At 43.1% G+C, this 18,025-nt stretch overlaps 1 protein-coding gene across 4 annotated transcripts in view; it reads left to right on the forward strand.

The window, feature by feature from the left end:
- LOC128299031 (receptor-type guanylate cyclase Gyc76C-like) overlaps positions 1 to 18,025 on the forward strand; it is a 40,190-nt gene that overhangs the window by 14,681 nt on the left and 7,484 nt on the right. For 3 of the 4 annotated variants that reach the window (XM_053034865.1, XM_053034866.1, XM_053034867.1), the window contains exons 3-9: positions 8,888 to 9,570; positions 11,573 to 11,641; positions 13,662 to 13,871; positions 14,582 to 14,736; positions 15,514 to 15,733; positions 16,140 to 16,317; positions 16,414 to 16,610. In XM_053034865.1, coding sequence (XP_052890825.1) covers positions 8,941 to 9,570; positions 11,573 to 11,641; positions 13,662 to 13,871; positions 14,582 to 14,736; positions 15,514 to 15,733; positions 16,140 to 16,317; positions 16,414 to 16,610 — 1,659 coding nt within the window. In that variant the 5' untranslated portion in view covers positions 8,888 to 8,940. Of the gene's footprint in view, positions 1 to 8,887; positions 9,571 to 11,572; positions 11,642 to 13,661; positions 13,872 to 14,581; positions 14,737 to 15,513; positions 15,734 to 16,139; positions 16,318 to 16,413; positions 16,611 to 18,025 lie in introns of those variants that run through there. The other variant, XM_053034868.1, reaches the window with a different exon arrangement.

Here is an 18,025-nt window from a genome sequence, read left to right on the forward strand (position 1 = left end):
CCTTAATTTAATATTAATTTAACGTTGAAATCATTTCCCAATGCACATTTATATTTTATTTGCGAAATGTCTAAATGAAATGGCTCGAAATGTTATCAGCGATGCCACACCAACAGCAAAGAACGTGTTTCGTAACCAGACAATGGTGCATTTGTGTCTTATTTGCAATTGGATTGGAATGTGGTTCCAATCCGATAGTGCACGCATTCGTTCGCACCAGCGTACGTCGTACGCAATAACGCCGTTGCGAGCAAATTGCCACGAGCATTGCCACCAACAGGACACGGCCTTATTGGCTGATGATGGGCAAAAAGGATCGAGCTGACTAATGTAGCCGGCGAACCCCATGGCAGCATCATGCAAACGTGTAGCACAAACACCAACCCGTACAGTGTGGCTCGCACTGTTCGGTCGCGTGTTTCGGGTGTTTTTCTTATTGAAGGTACGGCATAGATTTGAATGTGAAGATGTCAATCGATATGCTCCCGTTAGATCGTTTTGCTGCAAGCTATTCGTTCCACGCTTAATTAACACCGATTCACCCGGGCGAGGTGACCGTAATGGGGTGCAAAATGGAAGGCCACTGTTCAATCAACAGGTTGTACCGGAAACCGTACCGTCGGTGCACCGTATTTCCATGCGTCCTCCGTGCCATCCTCTGCCGCGACGCGAGACCTTCGTTCGCGCGCGCTTCATTGATTAACGCAGCGCGCACACACGTCTACCGGCGGCCCCCCGGTGGGGGGGGGGGGGGGGAGGGGAGATCATTGCATCTTTCCTGACGGTCTCGAAATGATTGATTAAACAGCGCTACCTCCGGTCGGTTCAACTTTGTTCGATGCAGCGAAACTCATCTGGCAAACGGCCAACGCGATTCGTATGGGTCTTCCGCCGGCAGTGTTTGCATTAAATTTCATTTTCCTTCCGAGCTGCCACCCGGAACGAGGTGGTGCACCCCATCATCACCAATTAAGTGTAGACAATAGGCGATGGGGTAAAGGAAGAGGGTGATGCGAAGGTTTGTGTGTGTGTGTGTGTGTGAGAGAGAGAGAATGTGTACCGTTTAGTAGCAGACCGATTGACAATTTAATTTTGAACACGACGCAATTCGTATGCTGCCGATCTTTTGTACAGCGGGCACTGATTTGATCGAGATTGAATGATGAGTAAATATGTCAATAGCAAAGCAATAGAATTAGCTGATCGATATCAATTGAGGTGTATTGCTGTTGCTATTTATTACGTCGAGTTTATTGATCATCGATCGAGTTTGTCATTCAAACGTAATTTTAAAAAATGGCCACAAATGAGTGTATTTTTTAAACTTATTATGTTTTGCTATAGAAAATTGAATTGACCGTTTTTTGTTGCTAAACTGTCTACTTTGAAATTCTAGTCATATAAATTTAATGTTGATAGGGCTCATAATAAACAACCTGTTTTCATGTCCCACCATGTTTCCTGTCCCACCATGCATTGACATTTGTTTGTTATCAAAAAATATTTGTCGCAAACAATTGTCGAATTTAGTAAATTTTCTCTTTTTAGCTTAAAATATATTAAAATTAATGAAAATAAAATATTTATTTTTTAACAACCTTTTTACTAGGAGGTTTAAATATAAGTTAAAAAAGTTGTTTAAAATTAAGCTATTGCGTCATTTCTCTTTCCAATAGTATGATTGAGCAGCCAAAGCATTCTAAAGTAAGCGTACGGGAACAAAATCACGATCTATCACACTCGGGCAGGGCACCGAGGCATGCATTGAACTGCATCGCAGACCTGTACCATTCATGCAACACCGACGATGTAATAGCCGGGCTATGGAGGGTGGGGCATGATTTGACCAGAGGCAGGGACTTAGAAAACCAGCTAAAGAACGTGCAACGATCGCCGGGACACAACGACAACATGATCGTGTGTGCCTACGATAACTTGCTCGCTTCACTGGCAACTGGTGCGCAATCCAAGGCCAGTTATTTATACGCTATCGGTTGGGCTAAAAATAGCCACACTTTTCATAAATTATCTACCCCTGTTCCTGTCCCTTCCCCACTGTCGTGGTGGTGTGGTGTCTCGTTGTTTGTTAGGGTGCCCCTTTGCCCCGCTCTCTCGCACACTTTCGACACTTGAGCCGCTTCGGAGCTGCTTGGGCGTTCGTACATCAGTGGAGCCCCCGGGGAGGCGGAGGCAGACATTTTGATTGAAGTGTAGAAAATGGAGACGATTCTGTGCGGGTTGTTCTACCGGGCAAGAATAGTTCCCGGGCCAGTGGTATGATACACTGGCTTGGGAACGAGCTCCAGCAGAATCGAGTGCTTGCAAGAATCTCCAAAGTCTACGCACGGAACAGCTTCGAAGAGAGCTTCGAATCTTCAAATCGTGTTGGTGTCCGGTACCGCTTCGAAACGGAACGTGCTGATCGGTGAGCTGAAGAGGATGGCAGTAGGGGATTGTGCGTAAGAGAACGCAATGCAACGCAAGTGTTCATTCGCAGCTCATCAGAATAAATTAAACTACACACTAGCATTGCGGTCGTGGAATGGAAAGGCGACAAAAAGTAGGAAGAGATTGAAAAATAAAGCACCGTGTGCGAGTGATCGGAAGTCACAGAGAGGGAGATCATTTTACGTCGCGACAACGTTTGCCTAGCTGATACTGCTCGTTGCAAGGTACGTGTTTCGTTTCTGTCTGTGGCGTTTCAGATTTTTCGGTGACGAAGTCACTTTAATGAACTGAAGTAACTGAGAATGTGTCGCAGGATTGGATTACCCTGTTGGAAAGCGCACAACAATGACAAACGCTACGACTGTGTTCTTGAATAACTACTGGCAACTTAATTCTGCAACAGACGCTATTGTTATTCTTTTGTTTTAATTTTATTACTTAAATTGTTAGTTAAAACTTTATATTGTTATTTCGGTTAAGTTTTTATACTAACATTGAAGATTTCTCTAACAAAATAAAGATCACTCTTTGTTGTCTGCAAGAGGCAATCTTTTCTATGCCGTTTTATGCACATCGAGGGAGCAGCTCTGCAAAAATAATGAAATAATCCTTTTATTCAATTTGCGATGAGGGTCTGAATATTCAAAATCCAAACTAAAAACGTAAAACCAACTTTTAAAACACTGTAATCACTTCCGCTTGCTGGTCGAAACACTCGAGCGTTTGTTTGGTGGCCACCAGGGCCAGTTCTGCACCACTATCGGACGATTGGATGAAGTTGAAACCCGCCGAGGTGAAAAGAATAAACGAGAAAGCAGGAAAACAACACGATCGCGTACCAGGGTGGCTGAAAACATGCGAATGGCAGCAATGCAGTGCGTCGATCTCGTTCCATCCATCATGTGCGCGGGCCAGTCCAGCAACCGGTTGATCCGGTAGTCACGACCGGCGGTTTCGGTGTGGCTATTTTTAGAACGGAAAATAATATTTATTTATTTACTGATACTGTTGTCTGTTTGGTTGGGTGTATGTGTGCCTCCAGTATTGTTGTTTGGGGATGGAAGGGACGCACGAGAAGCGACCTGTTGCCGGAGTCGGAAAGAAAGAAACGTCCGATTTACAATATATCATCCCCAACACCGAACGGCCGGCGGTCGTCCTCCAGCGTCGTCGTGGTCGTGTCCGAATGATTAACGTTTGCCGATGATGGGAACCTTTTGTTGCATTGTGGCCCCTACCGATACACGCACCTACATGGGGACTGCCCCGGATCGGGAGATTGCCGCGCCGATTGTTGGTGGATGCGTACGCGTTGGAGTTGCACGTAGCCTGCCCGGAGTTTTATGCAAAGCGCGTAAAACCTTTGGTGTCGAACGTTTTCTGGGACACAGTTTGCGGTAACGTTATAATGGACTTTCGGTGAAGGTGTGTGTGATCAGTGATGGGTCCATTTACTGGAACACCAAATGGGTTCATGGAAGCACATCTTGGGCATTCCTCATCACCATAAACGTGTCAATAATTAAGCTTAATTGTTAATTAAAAACAGAATTATTGATACTGAAGCGGAATAGTAAATTGTGTTGCTTATTAACTGCTTTTTGAATCAATGTTTTGCCTTAACAAATTTCATTTCAAAAACAAAACAAAAATATAGACTCCGTTCCGATGGATCTTTACGTGTTTACTTGTCTGTACAGCTGTGTCGATAGGGGAACTGGCCCCTGAAAAAAAAGCGAAACAAAACAAAACAGAGTACACGTCCGTCATCGTGGCGCAGCGTCACCAGGCACGGGCGATATTTTTAGCGCCCCATCGGCGTACGGTGGGCACACCTTCATTTCATATTCCTGTCAACGACACGCGGGAACCCACCAACGGATCTCCCGATCGCGGCAAACCGAAAACAATAGTGAACCTCTGTGCGTGGTGTACGGAATTTGACCAACAGCACATAAGCACTCGTGCACGTAATGTCCGCAAGGATGCGTGGGGAAAGTGTGCTGAAGCTGTGCTGAAGCTGCCGTCCCGGGTGCATTTACATAGAGATCGCGCACGGCCTCAAAGCGCTACATACTCTATTGTCGTTGGTGATTGATGGGTGATTCGTGAAGAAAATCTTGATATTGCTGTGCGGCGTGGTGCGTTTTGGTCCGGTTTGGTAACAAGCGTATAGGAAATGTGATTGTGTGTCCGTTAGAATTGTTATAGATTGTTTTGGGACACATTAACTTATGTTATGGCAGGAAGTTAAGCCTACTATCTAACTTAAAGTTTTGAGCTTAATATTTTTTTAATGATTGTTTACGCGTCTAGCCTCGATCTTTTTTTTCTGACGTCAAACAGGTTGATGTTCATCTAGCGGATAATTACCACGCAACGGTTCAAGCAACAGAAGTGATTCTCAATTAATGATTCATTTGGAGTATTTTTTTTTTGACAAATTGAAGTGGAAATAATAATGTGATTGTGCATTTGTTAATGATCTTTTGAAAGCTTTCAGATCATAGATAAGTTTAATACAATTGCTTATTGGTGTATGTAGTAATATGAGTAAATTAGTAAATTATTAAGTAAATGAATAAATAAATAATTGCAGTGGCACCGATAATGGGATGGGTACAAACAAAAGAAATATATTCAATTTTCGAATAAATTAGCATTGACTGCTGCTCAGTTTGGGCGTTACACAAACAAAACATACAGAGAGAAAAACACACGTACACTCAACCTCTTTCGTGTTGCTCATACTTTCTTACCTTTCGGTGAAGAATTCAAGAAATGAAGAGAAAAAAAAAGCAAATTCCGAATTGACCAGCCAAGACGCCCTTCAGTTTTGGGGTAGGAAATGTTATTTTTATAAATCCGGTTTTTAGCTGGTCGGTCCGGTCTGGTGCTGCCCGATGCTGCAACGTGCCCGGCTTTTGAGCACCCCAGGGCTGTACAGAACTGCCCTCGGCTCATTCCCGTAGCGCTGAAGACGGCAGCACTACATCAACGTGTTTCGAATTTTAGCGGTCATTGATGATTGTCGCCGGCGTGCCATTTCGTGGTCATGGCAACGGAGCCATTCTTGCTTGCTTTGTTTTGTTTTGTCGGCACAGTGGAACATCAAACCGGCATCGCGCATACAGTGTGGTGCGTATTTATTGTGGACGAAAGTTTTATTTTTATTGAGGAAGATTTTTTTGGTTTTTGGAGGGTTTCATTCGTGTGATTAAGAATTGTTTGCACTGAATTGGAGTTTAAGAATGTAACAATTGGCTTTTCTTTTAACGGATTCCACCATTTTGTGTTTACCGAAGCTAGCAACAACATATAAAAACACTACCAAAACAATGTTGTTTGGTTTGACATGTGTCAAAATTATCGCCATCTAGCGGGATTTCGCAATAGTTGCAATAATATATTTTTTTTCGGTGTTTTGGGAAACGATTGCAAAATTTTCCCAACTTCAACACAACCCTCACAACTTTCCCCTTGTCATCATTAGGGCCAGCCAAAATCAATACAAGGTGGGTAGGGTTTCCGGGCGAACCGATTTCCCGCCTCCCTCCCTAAAAAATAGACACTGGTCTCACAAATGCGTTAAAAATGTCACCGGAACAAATACCCGAAACTCGATAAAGTCGGGTCAGGTTTTTCCATTAGTCTTCCCACCCTCAGCGCCGGTGGCAGTTAATCACCGTTACGTGTGAAACTTGTCGAAATGCGTGCACAGCAGCACAACCCGATGGGTCAAGGTTAGCGTTCGGGCCGGCACAGGATGAACGGGGTTGGAATGTTGTTGTCGGATGTGTTTATTCAGTGCCAAGGGTGGTACGCGTGTTGTACTGCGCTGTTCCTTGATTTTGTTTATTTTATATATCTACAACGCTGGGCAAAAGGGTGATAGAGAGAATGAGCGAGAGGCAATATTTGAACAGTTAAAATAATATTTTCTCCCACGAGAACTAATTGAATAATTAATCTTGTTTTATTACAAAAAAAAATCTTCTCCTTTTGCTGTTGATGGAGGAAAGAATGTTATGGAAAACTGTGGAATTTTCACGAATGTAAATATTGTACGAACAACTTTGCGGTGTTTAACTCAACCGTGTTGATGTTATTAATATCATGAAAAGTAAACATCATAATACGCTCGGTTTCGTGCACCCGTATCGTCCAAGGCTGGAAGGAAAGTTTTGTTGATATTTTTCCATGACAGCAAAGCTTTGTACGTTGTACGAATCAACAGACGCGTGGGCCATTGGAAAGATAAATTGGCCTTACAGGATGTATGTTTTATTATATTTACCAGCGATTGTAAGCATCCGCCCGTACCAACAGTCACTGCACGTCCTGACGCACACGCACCCACAGGAGGCTTTTGAGCGCGCACAGCTCCTTGACTCCCACGGGCATTTGGGTCGTAACATCAAAGGATTGCGCTTGTCTACGCCGAATGTTTCCTTAATCGGAAAATTTGCATAATCCGCATTGAATTACACCGGTTGTTATTGAACCCCCAATGATAATTATGTGCGAATATTTGATACCCTTAACAGCGAGCATAAATCGTCAACTCCAGGTGATGTCTGTTTGCCAAACGACCGTTCAAAGTGGATTAAGTGAACCCAATGAAAGGTGTGTGCCCACTGGGTAAAAGTTTCCTATGATGCTTTGGTATTAATGCTTCAGCATTGCATTGATCTTTAAACGCTTCCCACACACAGTGATCAAGTGGCCGAATTACAAACCATCTGTTTTGTTCAACTTTACCATTGGTACTACAATTTTCCATCAATGTCTGCCAGTTTTGTTGAAGAACTTTTTATCAGCAAAAGCTTCTGGAGGGAGGTTTGCTTATGATGGGGGAAATTCGGCGAGTGGCCTCAGCGCCCATCAAAAGTTTTAGATTGAAGTTTTGCAGATGGATTATTAAGTGCGGCACAAATCGCCTTTTTTGGTGGATTGTCCGTGGTTTTTATTTGGCTATTGATTACATTTTTTTTCTGATGAGAAATTAGAATAAATGTCTACTGCTTGACTCATACATCGGCGGAACAGATGGCTTGAAGGATGGATTTGAGGTTAAACAAACTCGCTGTTTAACCAAAAATTATTATTTGGAATAATTTAAAAACGCATCTACTTCTTTGCTTTCCCAAAAGAATTTAATAACGCAAGCTAATACATAAACAATAGCATCTTCTTTCAAATTATTTGACCATAAAGATCAATGTTTGTACATATTTTATTGAAATCATTATAAGAATATTCAATGTTATTAGATAATTATAGTAATGTTTGCAACTTAGCAATATTTTTTCTCCACATGTGAACAAACCATAAACCATTGCACATACGCGCTTATGTGTTGCGCCTTAATTTCGGGGATTAAAACACGCTTCCATTCCACGCGGTGGGAGAGAGTGAGAGTGCTGTCCACGTGATGGCGTTAAGCACTGTGCTACTATTTGCCAACGGATGACATTTGATCGAATAATCACCAGGCACGTGACCTAGCCGGGCCACAGTGGGGTGAGGTGAGAACAGCGCACACGATACGTTCTAACAGAGTACGGTACGAAACCCCTGGGCAGCTTTCCACCCGAGTCACCGTGCGTTCGTTGCGGGCATAACTCTCGATGGACGACAAACTATGAATCTCTGCAGCTCCACATGCATCTGCACGCGCATCCATTTAGCTCCATCGGACGTTCTGGGGATGGGAGGGTGCAGTTAGTTGCCATTGGCGTTAGAGTTATGCAGCGCTGTTGTGAAACCGGCTGCTGATTGATAAGTCAATCAAGAGCTTTTGAACGGTGGCTATGAGTTTAGTTTGCTTTTACATAATTGCAGCATTTAAAAAGTAAATCCTTTTAATATTCTACAGTCACCAACTCTCTACCTTTATTATTGCAGAAAGTTTACAGTAACTTATCCATCAACTCGATAGCACCACTACCGAACCTGCTGGAATGGAAGCTGATTAATTAAGATTTTCACCCAAATGTCCTGAGGCTTACCTGCTCTTTGAGGTCCTATTTCATACCGCACATTGGATCGCTAACGAGAACTGAAAGATTACAGAGCCGCCTAACATAATTAGATGCATGAGTGAGCGAATCAAAAACGTTTTCTACGTGCGAAGGTTATTTCGCGTTGCTAGTTAGCCCGTTAGTCCCGTACCACCGCCCGTACGGCAATGTACTTTGACTTTTGATTTACCGGTGGATTAGACGGTCGACGGTGGTTGGGATGGAGTATTCCCTGGTGGTGGCTTTAAACATTAAATAGGCAAATGTAGTGTAGGAAATGAGCAGAAGATTAGCGAAGTGTTCAAGCGACTCAACCCTTAAAGGTTGGCTTTAAGCGAGCTAAGCGTCTTTAAATGTTGAGAATGCCTTATTTCTTCGATTGCTAAACGAATTCTGTTCACTTTTCTCTTCCACAGCCGGTGTTCGAAATCGGTTGGAGTCGCGCTGATCGGCCCCATTCGAGGGGGCCATGACGCGTTGGCCCGTCCTACTGCTTGCACTGCTCTCGGTGGCGTTCGGTCATGTCCCGGCCGTGGTGGCCCTGAATTCCGGCCCGAATGGCGCCGGTATCGGTCCCACGCCGAGCGGCGGTTCCGGCGGCTCCGGGAGCCCGAGCGTCCCCGAAGCGTCTGCATCCTCGGCCCTACCGCTCTATCATGACCCGTATCAACCACAGTCGTTGCTGCTTCAGCATCAATCATCCACCCAGCAGCAGCAGCAGCAGCAGCAAACGCACTCGTCCGGCTCGTACATTACGAAGATGCCGGAGAACTCACCGCACCAGAAGTTCCGCAACAATCGGACGGTGCTGACGCTCGGCTATCTGACCGCGGTCAAGGGTGATCTGATCGAGAAGCAGGGCCTCACCATCTCGGGCGCCCTCACGATGGCCCTGGACGAGATCAACAACGATCCGGAGCTGCTGCCGAACGTGACGCTCGCCCTGCGCTGGAACGATACGCGCGGCGAAACGGTTGTCGCCACACGTGTCATCACCGAGATGATTTGTGATGGTGTGGCCGCATTCTTCGGACCAGAGGGTACCTGCCAGACCGAAGCGATCGTTTCACAGAGTCGCGATATACCAATGATCTCGTATGTAAGTATTCAGACAATAGTTTAAGTAATGTTTAATGATCTTAACTACTTTTAATATTTGCAGCAGTGACTACTTCTTATATTTACTACTCCTACTATTGGACTACTCTTAACATTTACAGTCATAAGTTAATTAATTTCGTCTCAGTTCTTCTGTTCTGTTTTGTTTTTTAATGAGAAGCGCAGTGTTTTAATGTGAAATGGTGTTATTTAAGGAATTTTGTTAATTAATAAGTTGACTGGATAAGCAGAGCCTTCAATTTCATATTATACTGCTGCTATGATAATATCCTTTAAAATGAAGTGTAAAAAAACGTATAACATTTAATTATAAGCTATTATGTATACAAGTAAGTATCAAGCTTTTTTCTGCAGATGCCACTCATATTTACCAAAACTTGTTTGAATTGTTAAATAGTTTTAACAGAAATCCTTCAATTTTCACAACTTTTTCGCATCTTTCTGGAAAGTTATGGATTTCTGTCCAAACCACAGACTCATCTTTCTCAAGGCGTCTTCCCTAATTCAACTCTATTGTCCAAATAGTTATTAATGGAAGATATGATATAAGGTTCCGCATTGCCGTGAAGGAAATGTAGTGATTTGCAGGTAGTCCCATGTTCTGTTCTAAATTATACAAAACTTCTGCTAAAAGCTAAGGCGGGATTCTCTTCAAAATAAAGATCTTAAATTCTTTCTGTGATTTGGATTTGAATTCTGTCCGTAATGTAAAGGATTCTTATTTTTTGTAAAACTCTAAAAACTTTTTTGTACAACTTACTTGTATACCTATTAAGCTTTCATAAATCCTAATCTTTTAGTGTTAGTATTTAACAGACGTTTTACTAAATTATTTACATGCAACCGGCCTTTGAGTGCCTTTCACAAAGTATGTTTAGTAATCTTCGCCATCTTACATGATATAGTGATGGTGACGTTTGACGTTCTAATCAGGGGATGCATTCTTATCATTAATACACCCATCTGCCTACAGCTATTTTACTTTCATCATCTTTACCGATTGCATCGACCGATAAGGCGTGCAGAACTAAAATAAAAAATTGATTCGACCTTTCGCTTGTTTGTACTTGACGTGACGTGGCTGTAACGATGCTGTCACGAATGGTCAATCGGTTGAACTGCAGTGACGGCGCACACATCCTATCTTCGCCCGATCTAGGCATCTTCACTCGCCGTAGTTGACCCCGTTGTGGTCCCGTGCACTGCATCAAGAACAATGTCGAAAAGTGTCGCACGAAAATGAATAATGTCGCTCTAAAAATAACACCAGCCGTGCCTGTTGTGTTTGCCCATGGGTCTATCTGGAAGTTTATTTCATGCGCTGTCACACGGACGCGTCAAATGTGTGTTTGAACGGGCCGGACCGGGCGGGCCATCGATAAGTGAGGCGAAAGATGAATTGGTTCATAAATGCAGCGCCACCGAGTGCATTCGATTCCGTGCGGACACGGAGGGTTGGTGCTGTTTGATTGGGGTGGCTGGTTGCTGGATGACAGTGGTGGACGTCTTCCTGCATAATTATCAGCATTCTTGTGCCTGGTTCGATCGAGCGATAGTTTGCTTTGTGATGGTGTTTTCCCCGCTCGGGCAAAGACGACGTGAAGCATTCAGTTATGGTAATTGATGATTGCTAATTAACTCAACTGAATAGTAAATATCATCGCTGTTTTCTGTCACCGAGTACATCGTACTGGGTGACATAGATATGGGATCGGTGATGATCTTTTGATTTTAAACGGACACGGTTTATGGTGTTTGGTGTAATACTCGATTATGCAACTTTGTATTGTGGTTTTCTTCTTTATTACTATATATTTATCGTTTAATTTAGCAGTTTAGTCATCGGTTTTACTTTTTAAAACATATTTCCTCATGTCCTTTAATGTCATATTTTTATTTTTAAAAACTTGAACTCATTTACAGCTCCAGTGTAATGTAGCGAATAAAATCTAACAACGTTCACTTTTTGCATCTATTTGCAGAGATGTTCCGAGCTGCAACGCAGCTCACCAATTCCTACCTTCGCCCGAACCGAGCCACCCGATACTCAGGTACGTGAAAAGGGGGCGGATTTCTGTATTTGTGTTTGATGCTCCTGAGCTGTGGGACACATTTTCCGTCCAACTCGCTGACGTTAACGACAATTTTCACAAGCAATTGTGCAATATTCATTACAGGAAAAAGCAAAACACCAGCCAGCCAAGTGGTGGTGTGTAATTTAAGCGAGCAGCTGTTAGGATGCTGCAAATCGCAATGTTTGCGCTAGAAAACAGCTCGACAAGGTTGTGTTTTAATTTCTAGCACGACACGGTGTTTGCTCCTAAATCAACAAATTTACCAAAGCTGTCGGGAGATGTACCTTGTCTAAAATTCTAATTAAATTAAAATCTTCAAGCGTATAGACAAACGCTTGAAAGTCATGAAATGGTACGTCTTCGTACGCTATCAGCAGAAGGTTGTGTGTTTATCTATCTCCCCCCCCAAAAAAAAAAAAAAAAAACAGCTCGATACTTAAAGCGAATGGTGAAAACCAATCCCGAAACGTCAAACCAATCAAACGGCAGCGTGTACTTAGCATATTGATCGATTTGGCAGCGTTTGAAAGTGGAGCGAAAAACACCTTCACGGAAGAAGAAAATGTAATTATGCCACTCTGTCAGCGAAGACCTTTTTAATCTTTTTCGTTTTTTTTCCGTCAATACGAGAGCGTTCCATTTTTTTCTTCTTCTGCCAATACGAGAGCGTTTCCGATTACCCGATCCACCCGGTTGACTCACTGTGCAGCCGGCAAATTGGGGTGTAAATATCTCCTGGCAGGGCAAGGGCGCAAACTGGTGGCGTTCAATTTCGCTGACACCATGACCAGCGGCGAGGTTTGTTTTATTTTCGCTGCTTCAATGAAACCCCCACCACCTGTTGCTTCGTGTGCCGGTAATCGGCACACATGTCAGCAAATTTCTTCCTTTAAAACGTTCCTCTAAAAATAATACTTCCGTCCGTGGTGTTTCTGGAAGGTAAAACGTCCGCCTGTGGACGTCGGTGTGATGACATGCGCAAAATAGTAGACAAAAAAGAAGGAGTTTGCAAATTAGCGTTGCTCACTGGCGGCGATTATCACTTCCGGATTTCGTTTCCAAGAAGGTAAAGTTGATAGCACGGAATTTTGCTAGAGCCTCGTGATCGGAAGTACTGATCAAGCAGCTTTTAAGCTGTTGCATGAATGAAAAACTGAGTGCGTCGTACGTGGGCCGTGTGGGCTCATGTTGGTGTCAGGTGTACGGCTGGCACACGCGCCAGTTTTACGCAAGGGGTCGAATTTCCCGGGCAACTTTTATTGCCTGTCACGTACGCTTCTTGTATGGCATATGAAATATGGGGAAAAAAGTAGGTGATTCGATACTCAAAATACATTTTTTATTGATTTGAAATGCAAGCCATGGTTAGATACCGGTCCTAATTCAAGTTACCAACAGAATATTTCGTTAGTATCCTGGTCACGGCACCATAATAGCAAACGTTACTTTGATCCTTTTGCTTGAGGTGTAACAATAGAGTAAATTATTACATATTTATATGATTTGGTGTTGTATCTGGTTTTTATTCATTCTGAAGAGAATGTGATAGTGATTCCTTTTAAAGTTATCTCCGCATCCACCCTCCACTGTGCGAACTCACCTTGACTGCATTTGACATTCGAACGGGCGAGATATTTATGTTCTGACTCGCTACGTTCGATGTAAATTGTGCTTTATTTTAGCTTTCTTTTGAAGTACATCGCTGAATCTGGTGTACGAACTAAATGCGATCTGCATGTCTGCAATAGTAGCTGTTCGAGCCGTTCTTCTGCAATTTCATTTCAATTCATTAACCTCGTTTGTAGCTTTTGATAATATTCGTCGGTAGCTCTGGTTGACGTTTAATGATCAAATTTCGAAACTTAATTTACATGCGAAAGGTTAAATGGTCGTTTAATAGGTACGGTGTAATAGTGCTACAGAAACGAACAGGTCGGGCGCCATTTCAATGAATGTTTCGCATTAATAGTAGTTTGTTTCGCATCTCGCTTTGCAGGTTACCAAATCCATCATCTCCCTGCTGACCTACTACGGCTGGCGCAAGTTCTCCATCATCCACGAGCAGCTGTGGAAGAACGTAGCGACCTCGCTCGAAGCGCAAGCCACCCGCAACAACCTGTCCGTCAACCACGTCGAGATGGTGTTCGACAACTACAAGTGCTGCCAGGACGATATGGACTGCTGCCGTAGTGGATATTGGTACACGGTATTATATTATTACATAAATAATTAAATGTTGTCTAGAGCAGAAAGTTTCGGTTTTTGTTCAACTATCCGCGCACCATACAACCCCGCACGTTTTGCACGCATCGCGCCCACTAAGTAGCAGGACCGGCAGTAGTACCCCGGGTAGTCCGTTGGTCCGTTGGGTTTTCGGGGGAGGGAATGTTTGTTTGCTTGCCCCAGCGTGTTTGAATACGGTTGACGGGTGTCTTTCGATCTGTTCTGTCGGTGCGGATAACCCTTATCCTTTCATTATCTTGCTTAACGAGCTAGACCAACGTATTCCGATGGTAGCTAAGTGGGGCCTCGTTTCACAAACGCACCGACACGGACACGGGTTAATTGAATCGGGTTATCTACGGATGGGAGCAGCAAACTTTTATTTCTCCCAACCACCCAAGTTCTAAATTAAAGTTCAATCCAGTTTCATTAATAGGTCCTTTGTAAGTTCTTGCCCTTCTCCGGAGTGGATCAACGCGTGGAAAGAGTGCTTAATTTTGGTTTTAACGTTCACTACAACATCCTGCACTAACTAACATTAATCTCCTACCCCTGCTAATGTTTGTGACCGGTGTATCTTTCCTCTATGTGTACTTCAAACCATTTTGTTCGCCTCTTATTTCAACGTGTGTGTTTGTTTGTTTTCTCTTTTCTCTTCTCTTTTTCGGTTACACTTTCTGTGCTCTTTCGCAGGTCATACAGAAAACGATGAACAGGACCCGCATCTACGTGTTTCTCGGCAACAGCAATCAGCTCGTTGACATGATGGCCACCATGGACGGTATGCAGCTCTTTGCCAAAGGCGAATATCTCGTAATATCCGCCGACATGATGACTTATTCGCAGAAGTAAGTTGCGTGTGTGTGTGTGTGTGGTTTTTGTCCTCGGGTGCAGGGCAAGCTTACGTAAAACGGGGTACATTTTAGCATTACGCTTTGCATAGTGCTCTAGAGCATATTGCTACATTCCAAACATCTTATAAAAGTGGAAGGGATATTATTAAATTTCGAAAAACCCTAACCCCGACCTCACAAGCGGCACTTTTATTTGTCTTTTCAGCAGTTTTGAATGATAGGCTCATTGAAACAAAAGGCTCTCTCGCTTTTCTTTTAGTTAGTTTGAGGAATTTTATTTTAGTGCTTTCGGGCTTTGGATTGTGTATCCTTAAAACATAGGGGTTTCATTCCACCAGTGCAATGCTCTCTGATTTCAACTTCAGAATATCTTCAAATTTCCTCTGGTTCAGGCTATCTCATTCTATTGTCAGTCAATGTAGTGCGCAAGTACGAAACGGGAAGTTACTTGAAAATTTCTTCCTCAAGTGTTCAGTTTTCTTTATGTATTTGATTTTTTTCCTTTTCTACTAACTGTTTAAGTACATTAAAAAAACTTAATAATAAGATAAGGTGACCTTTCAATGTTTGGAGAACAAAATGTCTTGAAACGAATGTGAATTGTTTCTTAGATTATGTTACCTTTAATTATAAACAATATGTCCTGGCTGTCCCTTTTGAATATAAAAAAACTTTCAATTACTTTAATCACTAAATAAAGCATATAAGTGGTTTTTCCCATTCTCATGTTAATCACGCCCGTTTCTTCATTTCTGTTCTTTTGCTTTGCAGATTGTCGAACAAGTATCTGTGGCGGGTGGAGAAGCCACCGAACGTGCGAAACTGCATGGACCTGCCGGGAAACTTTGAGCGGCGTAGCAAAAGCTTGCTGATGGTTGTCGCCTCCGAACCATTGCCCACGTTCGAAGCGTTCACGAACAAAGTGCGCGAGTACACCCAGAAGGAACCGTTTTTCTTCAAGCAACCGTCGCTGTTCCATCAGTTTGTGAAGGTTAATTTCCTCTAACGATTCCAATGCCCTTAACGCTTTTCCCACTTTGGTTTGCAATGATTTTCTTACGTTTCGTTATTCGGTGTTTCACAAAACGATGCCTTTGCAAAAGCTTCTCTTGCGTTGTCGATATAAAAAATGGTCGGTTTTGGTTCTTCCGAAATAAGACAAAAACGTCAAACATTGCATAGCTTCAGGCTGTAACTCTTTCCATCGGAGAATGCCTTTTGATGGATCAAAGCAATCTCTTTGCAGTGGGTTTGCTGGGGCAGAATTTTTGTTTCTTGCTCGTTTTCTTTCCACATTAATCGCATGTTTGCGCCATTTTTTTTTTATTCGCTCCCATTTAGAAAAGGAATCAGTAATGTTACGTTTATTTGTATCTGTTTTTCGGTTCACATCACAGTACGTGTCAATTTATGCCGCCTATCTGTACGATTCGGTGAAGCTGTACGCCTGGGCACTGGATAAGCTGCTGAAGGAGGAACAACAGCACCGGCCGTTGACGAGCGACGTGATCCGGGACGTGGCCAGCAACGGTACCAAGATCATTCAAACCATCATCAACAACCGAACGTACCACAGTAAGTGCACAGCCAACCGTCCACTGCGATTGGTGTTATTAGCGAGTTAGTGTTTTGATAATATATTTAAAATGTTTTCCGTTTTGCTGTCTGTAGGTGTTGCTGGTGCGACAATTAAGATCGATGAATATGGCGATTCGGAGGGTAACTTTTCCGTGCTGGCACTTAAGCGAGAGTTTTACGAGGAGGCCAACTTTTCCTGCATATACCAGATGCGTCCGGTTGCACACTTTCAGATGCGGCAACCACAACAACTGAACGACACGAACCAGCATCGAAACGATGAAATTCCAGTGAGTGAGTCGTGATTGTTTCCGTACTTACCTTTAACTGCGCCGTTAGTTCTGTAGTGTGGAGTGGGTAGCAATATAATCTCAGTATCGAAGCGCTACCTACCGCGTAACTCATCGTCTGTATTTCGAATAATTCGAATTAATTGAAAGGAACAATTCATTTAGATATGCATTGGATGTAGCTTTTGTGGACATGGAGAAATGGCAAAATGGATAGGTGTTATTTGATTTAGAATAATTTATGCAGGATCTGCCGGCGGAATAGCTACACGGACACCAAATTTATTGCGAGGAACATGCGGCTCGTTGAAATGTCCATTTGCATGATGTAAAAATGTCGCAAGTGGCAATGTGTCCGTACAGTGCTGAAATGGAGCGTTGCTTATCCAACGGGTACATTTATCCGTCTGTTTGAATTTCAAACAGCACTAACTAATTGTATTTTATTGCAAATTTAAATTTTTTGTGCTGACTGCACATGTACATTAAACGGTGTACATCAATTGTTCTGTTCCTAAAGTGGATCTGCATTCACGTACCGAAACTATCCTAGAACTGAGCTGATGTGTAATTTAAAGCTTCTATGTGGAATAATTTTATTTTTGCGAAATTGAACACTTTCACATGCTAAATGTATTGAATTCAACTGCTGCGGTGCTTTGCGCCTGGAAGTGACATGCGATAATGAATGTAGCTTTCGTGTTGGTTATTTGTTTGTGTGTTTGCTTAGGATCTCTAATTAAAAGTGATGCTGTGTAACGAATGGCCGAATGTAAGGTGGCCAAATATCTATGGAGCTCCATTTCCGGACAACCCGTAGTTGCCATCCGCAGTAGAGTAGTCAGTGTTTTATTCCGTCCTATATGTTAACAATTGGTTGCACTGTTGATTGTCTTGCAACCCACAAGGATTTGGTTCGTGGTAAATGCTTCTTGTTTGCACTCCTCGAGGATTGCTACTATGTACTGAGTTGCTACAGTGACATTGATCGTAATCTTGTACTCAGCAGGATACTCCTCCCAGAGCGCTCCAGATGCGTATCCAGAGACAACCGCAATGCGAGGACTACAAGAAAAAAGCTCAATATACTCAATCAGTGACTACTTCATTCCGTCCGCGTCAAACCCACCCCAGATCCCTTCCCATCCTTACAGACCGAGCATACAAACGAGCGCACAGAGCAAGCCCTTCCGCACTCTAGCGACAAAGTTGAACGCAAAAGGAAATGACACTTGGCCGAACGGATCGCCGAATGTAAATGATTGTCTCCGCTCACCCGCACTCATGGTACTCATTCGTGGCGGTTGGGGGATTTTGAACGAATCCTAAAGGATTATCAATTATTTTCAACTCCAACTCCGCTGTCGGGCCACAGGACAACAGGCCAGCAGTAACGAGCTTTGCATTGTCCGAAT

The sequence above is a fragment of the Anopheles moucheti genome, chromosome 2, assembly GCF_943734755.1.
Source record: "Anopheles moucheti chromosome 2, idAnoMoucSN_F20_07, whole genome shotgun sequence".
NCBI classification, from domain to species: Eukaryota; Metazoa; Arthropoda; class Insecta; order Diptera; family Culicidae; genus Anopheles; species Anopheles moucheti.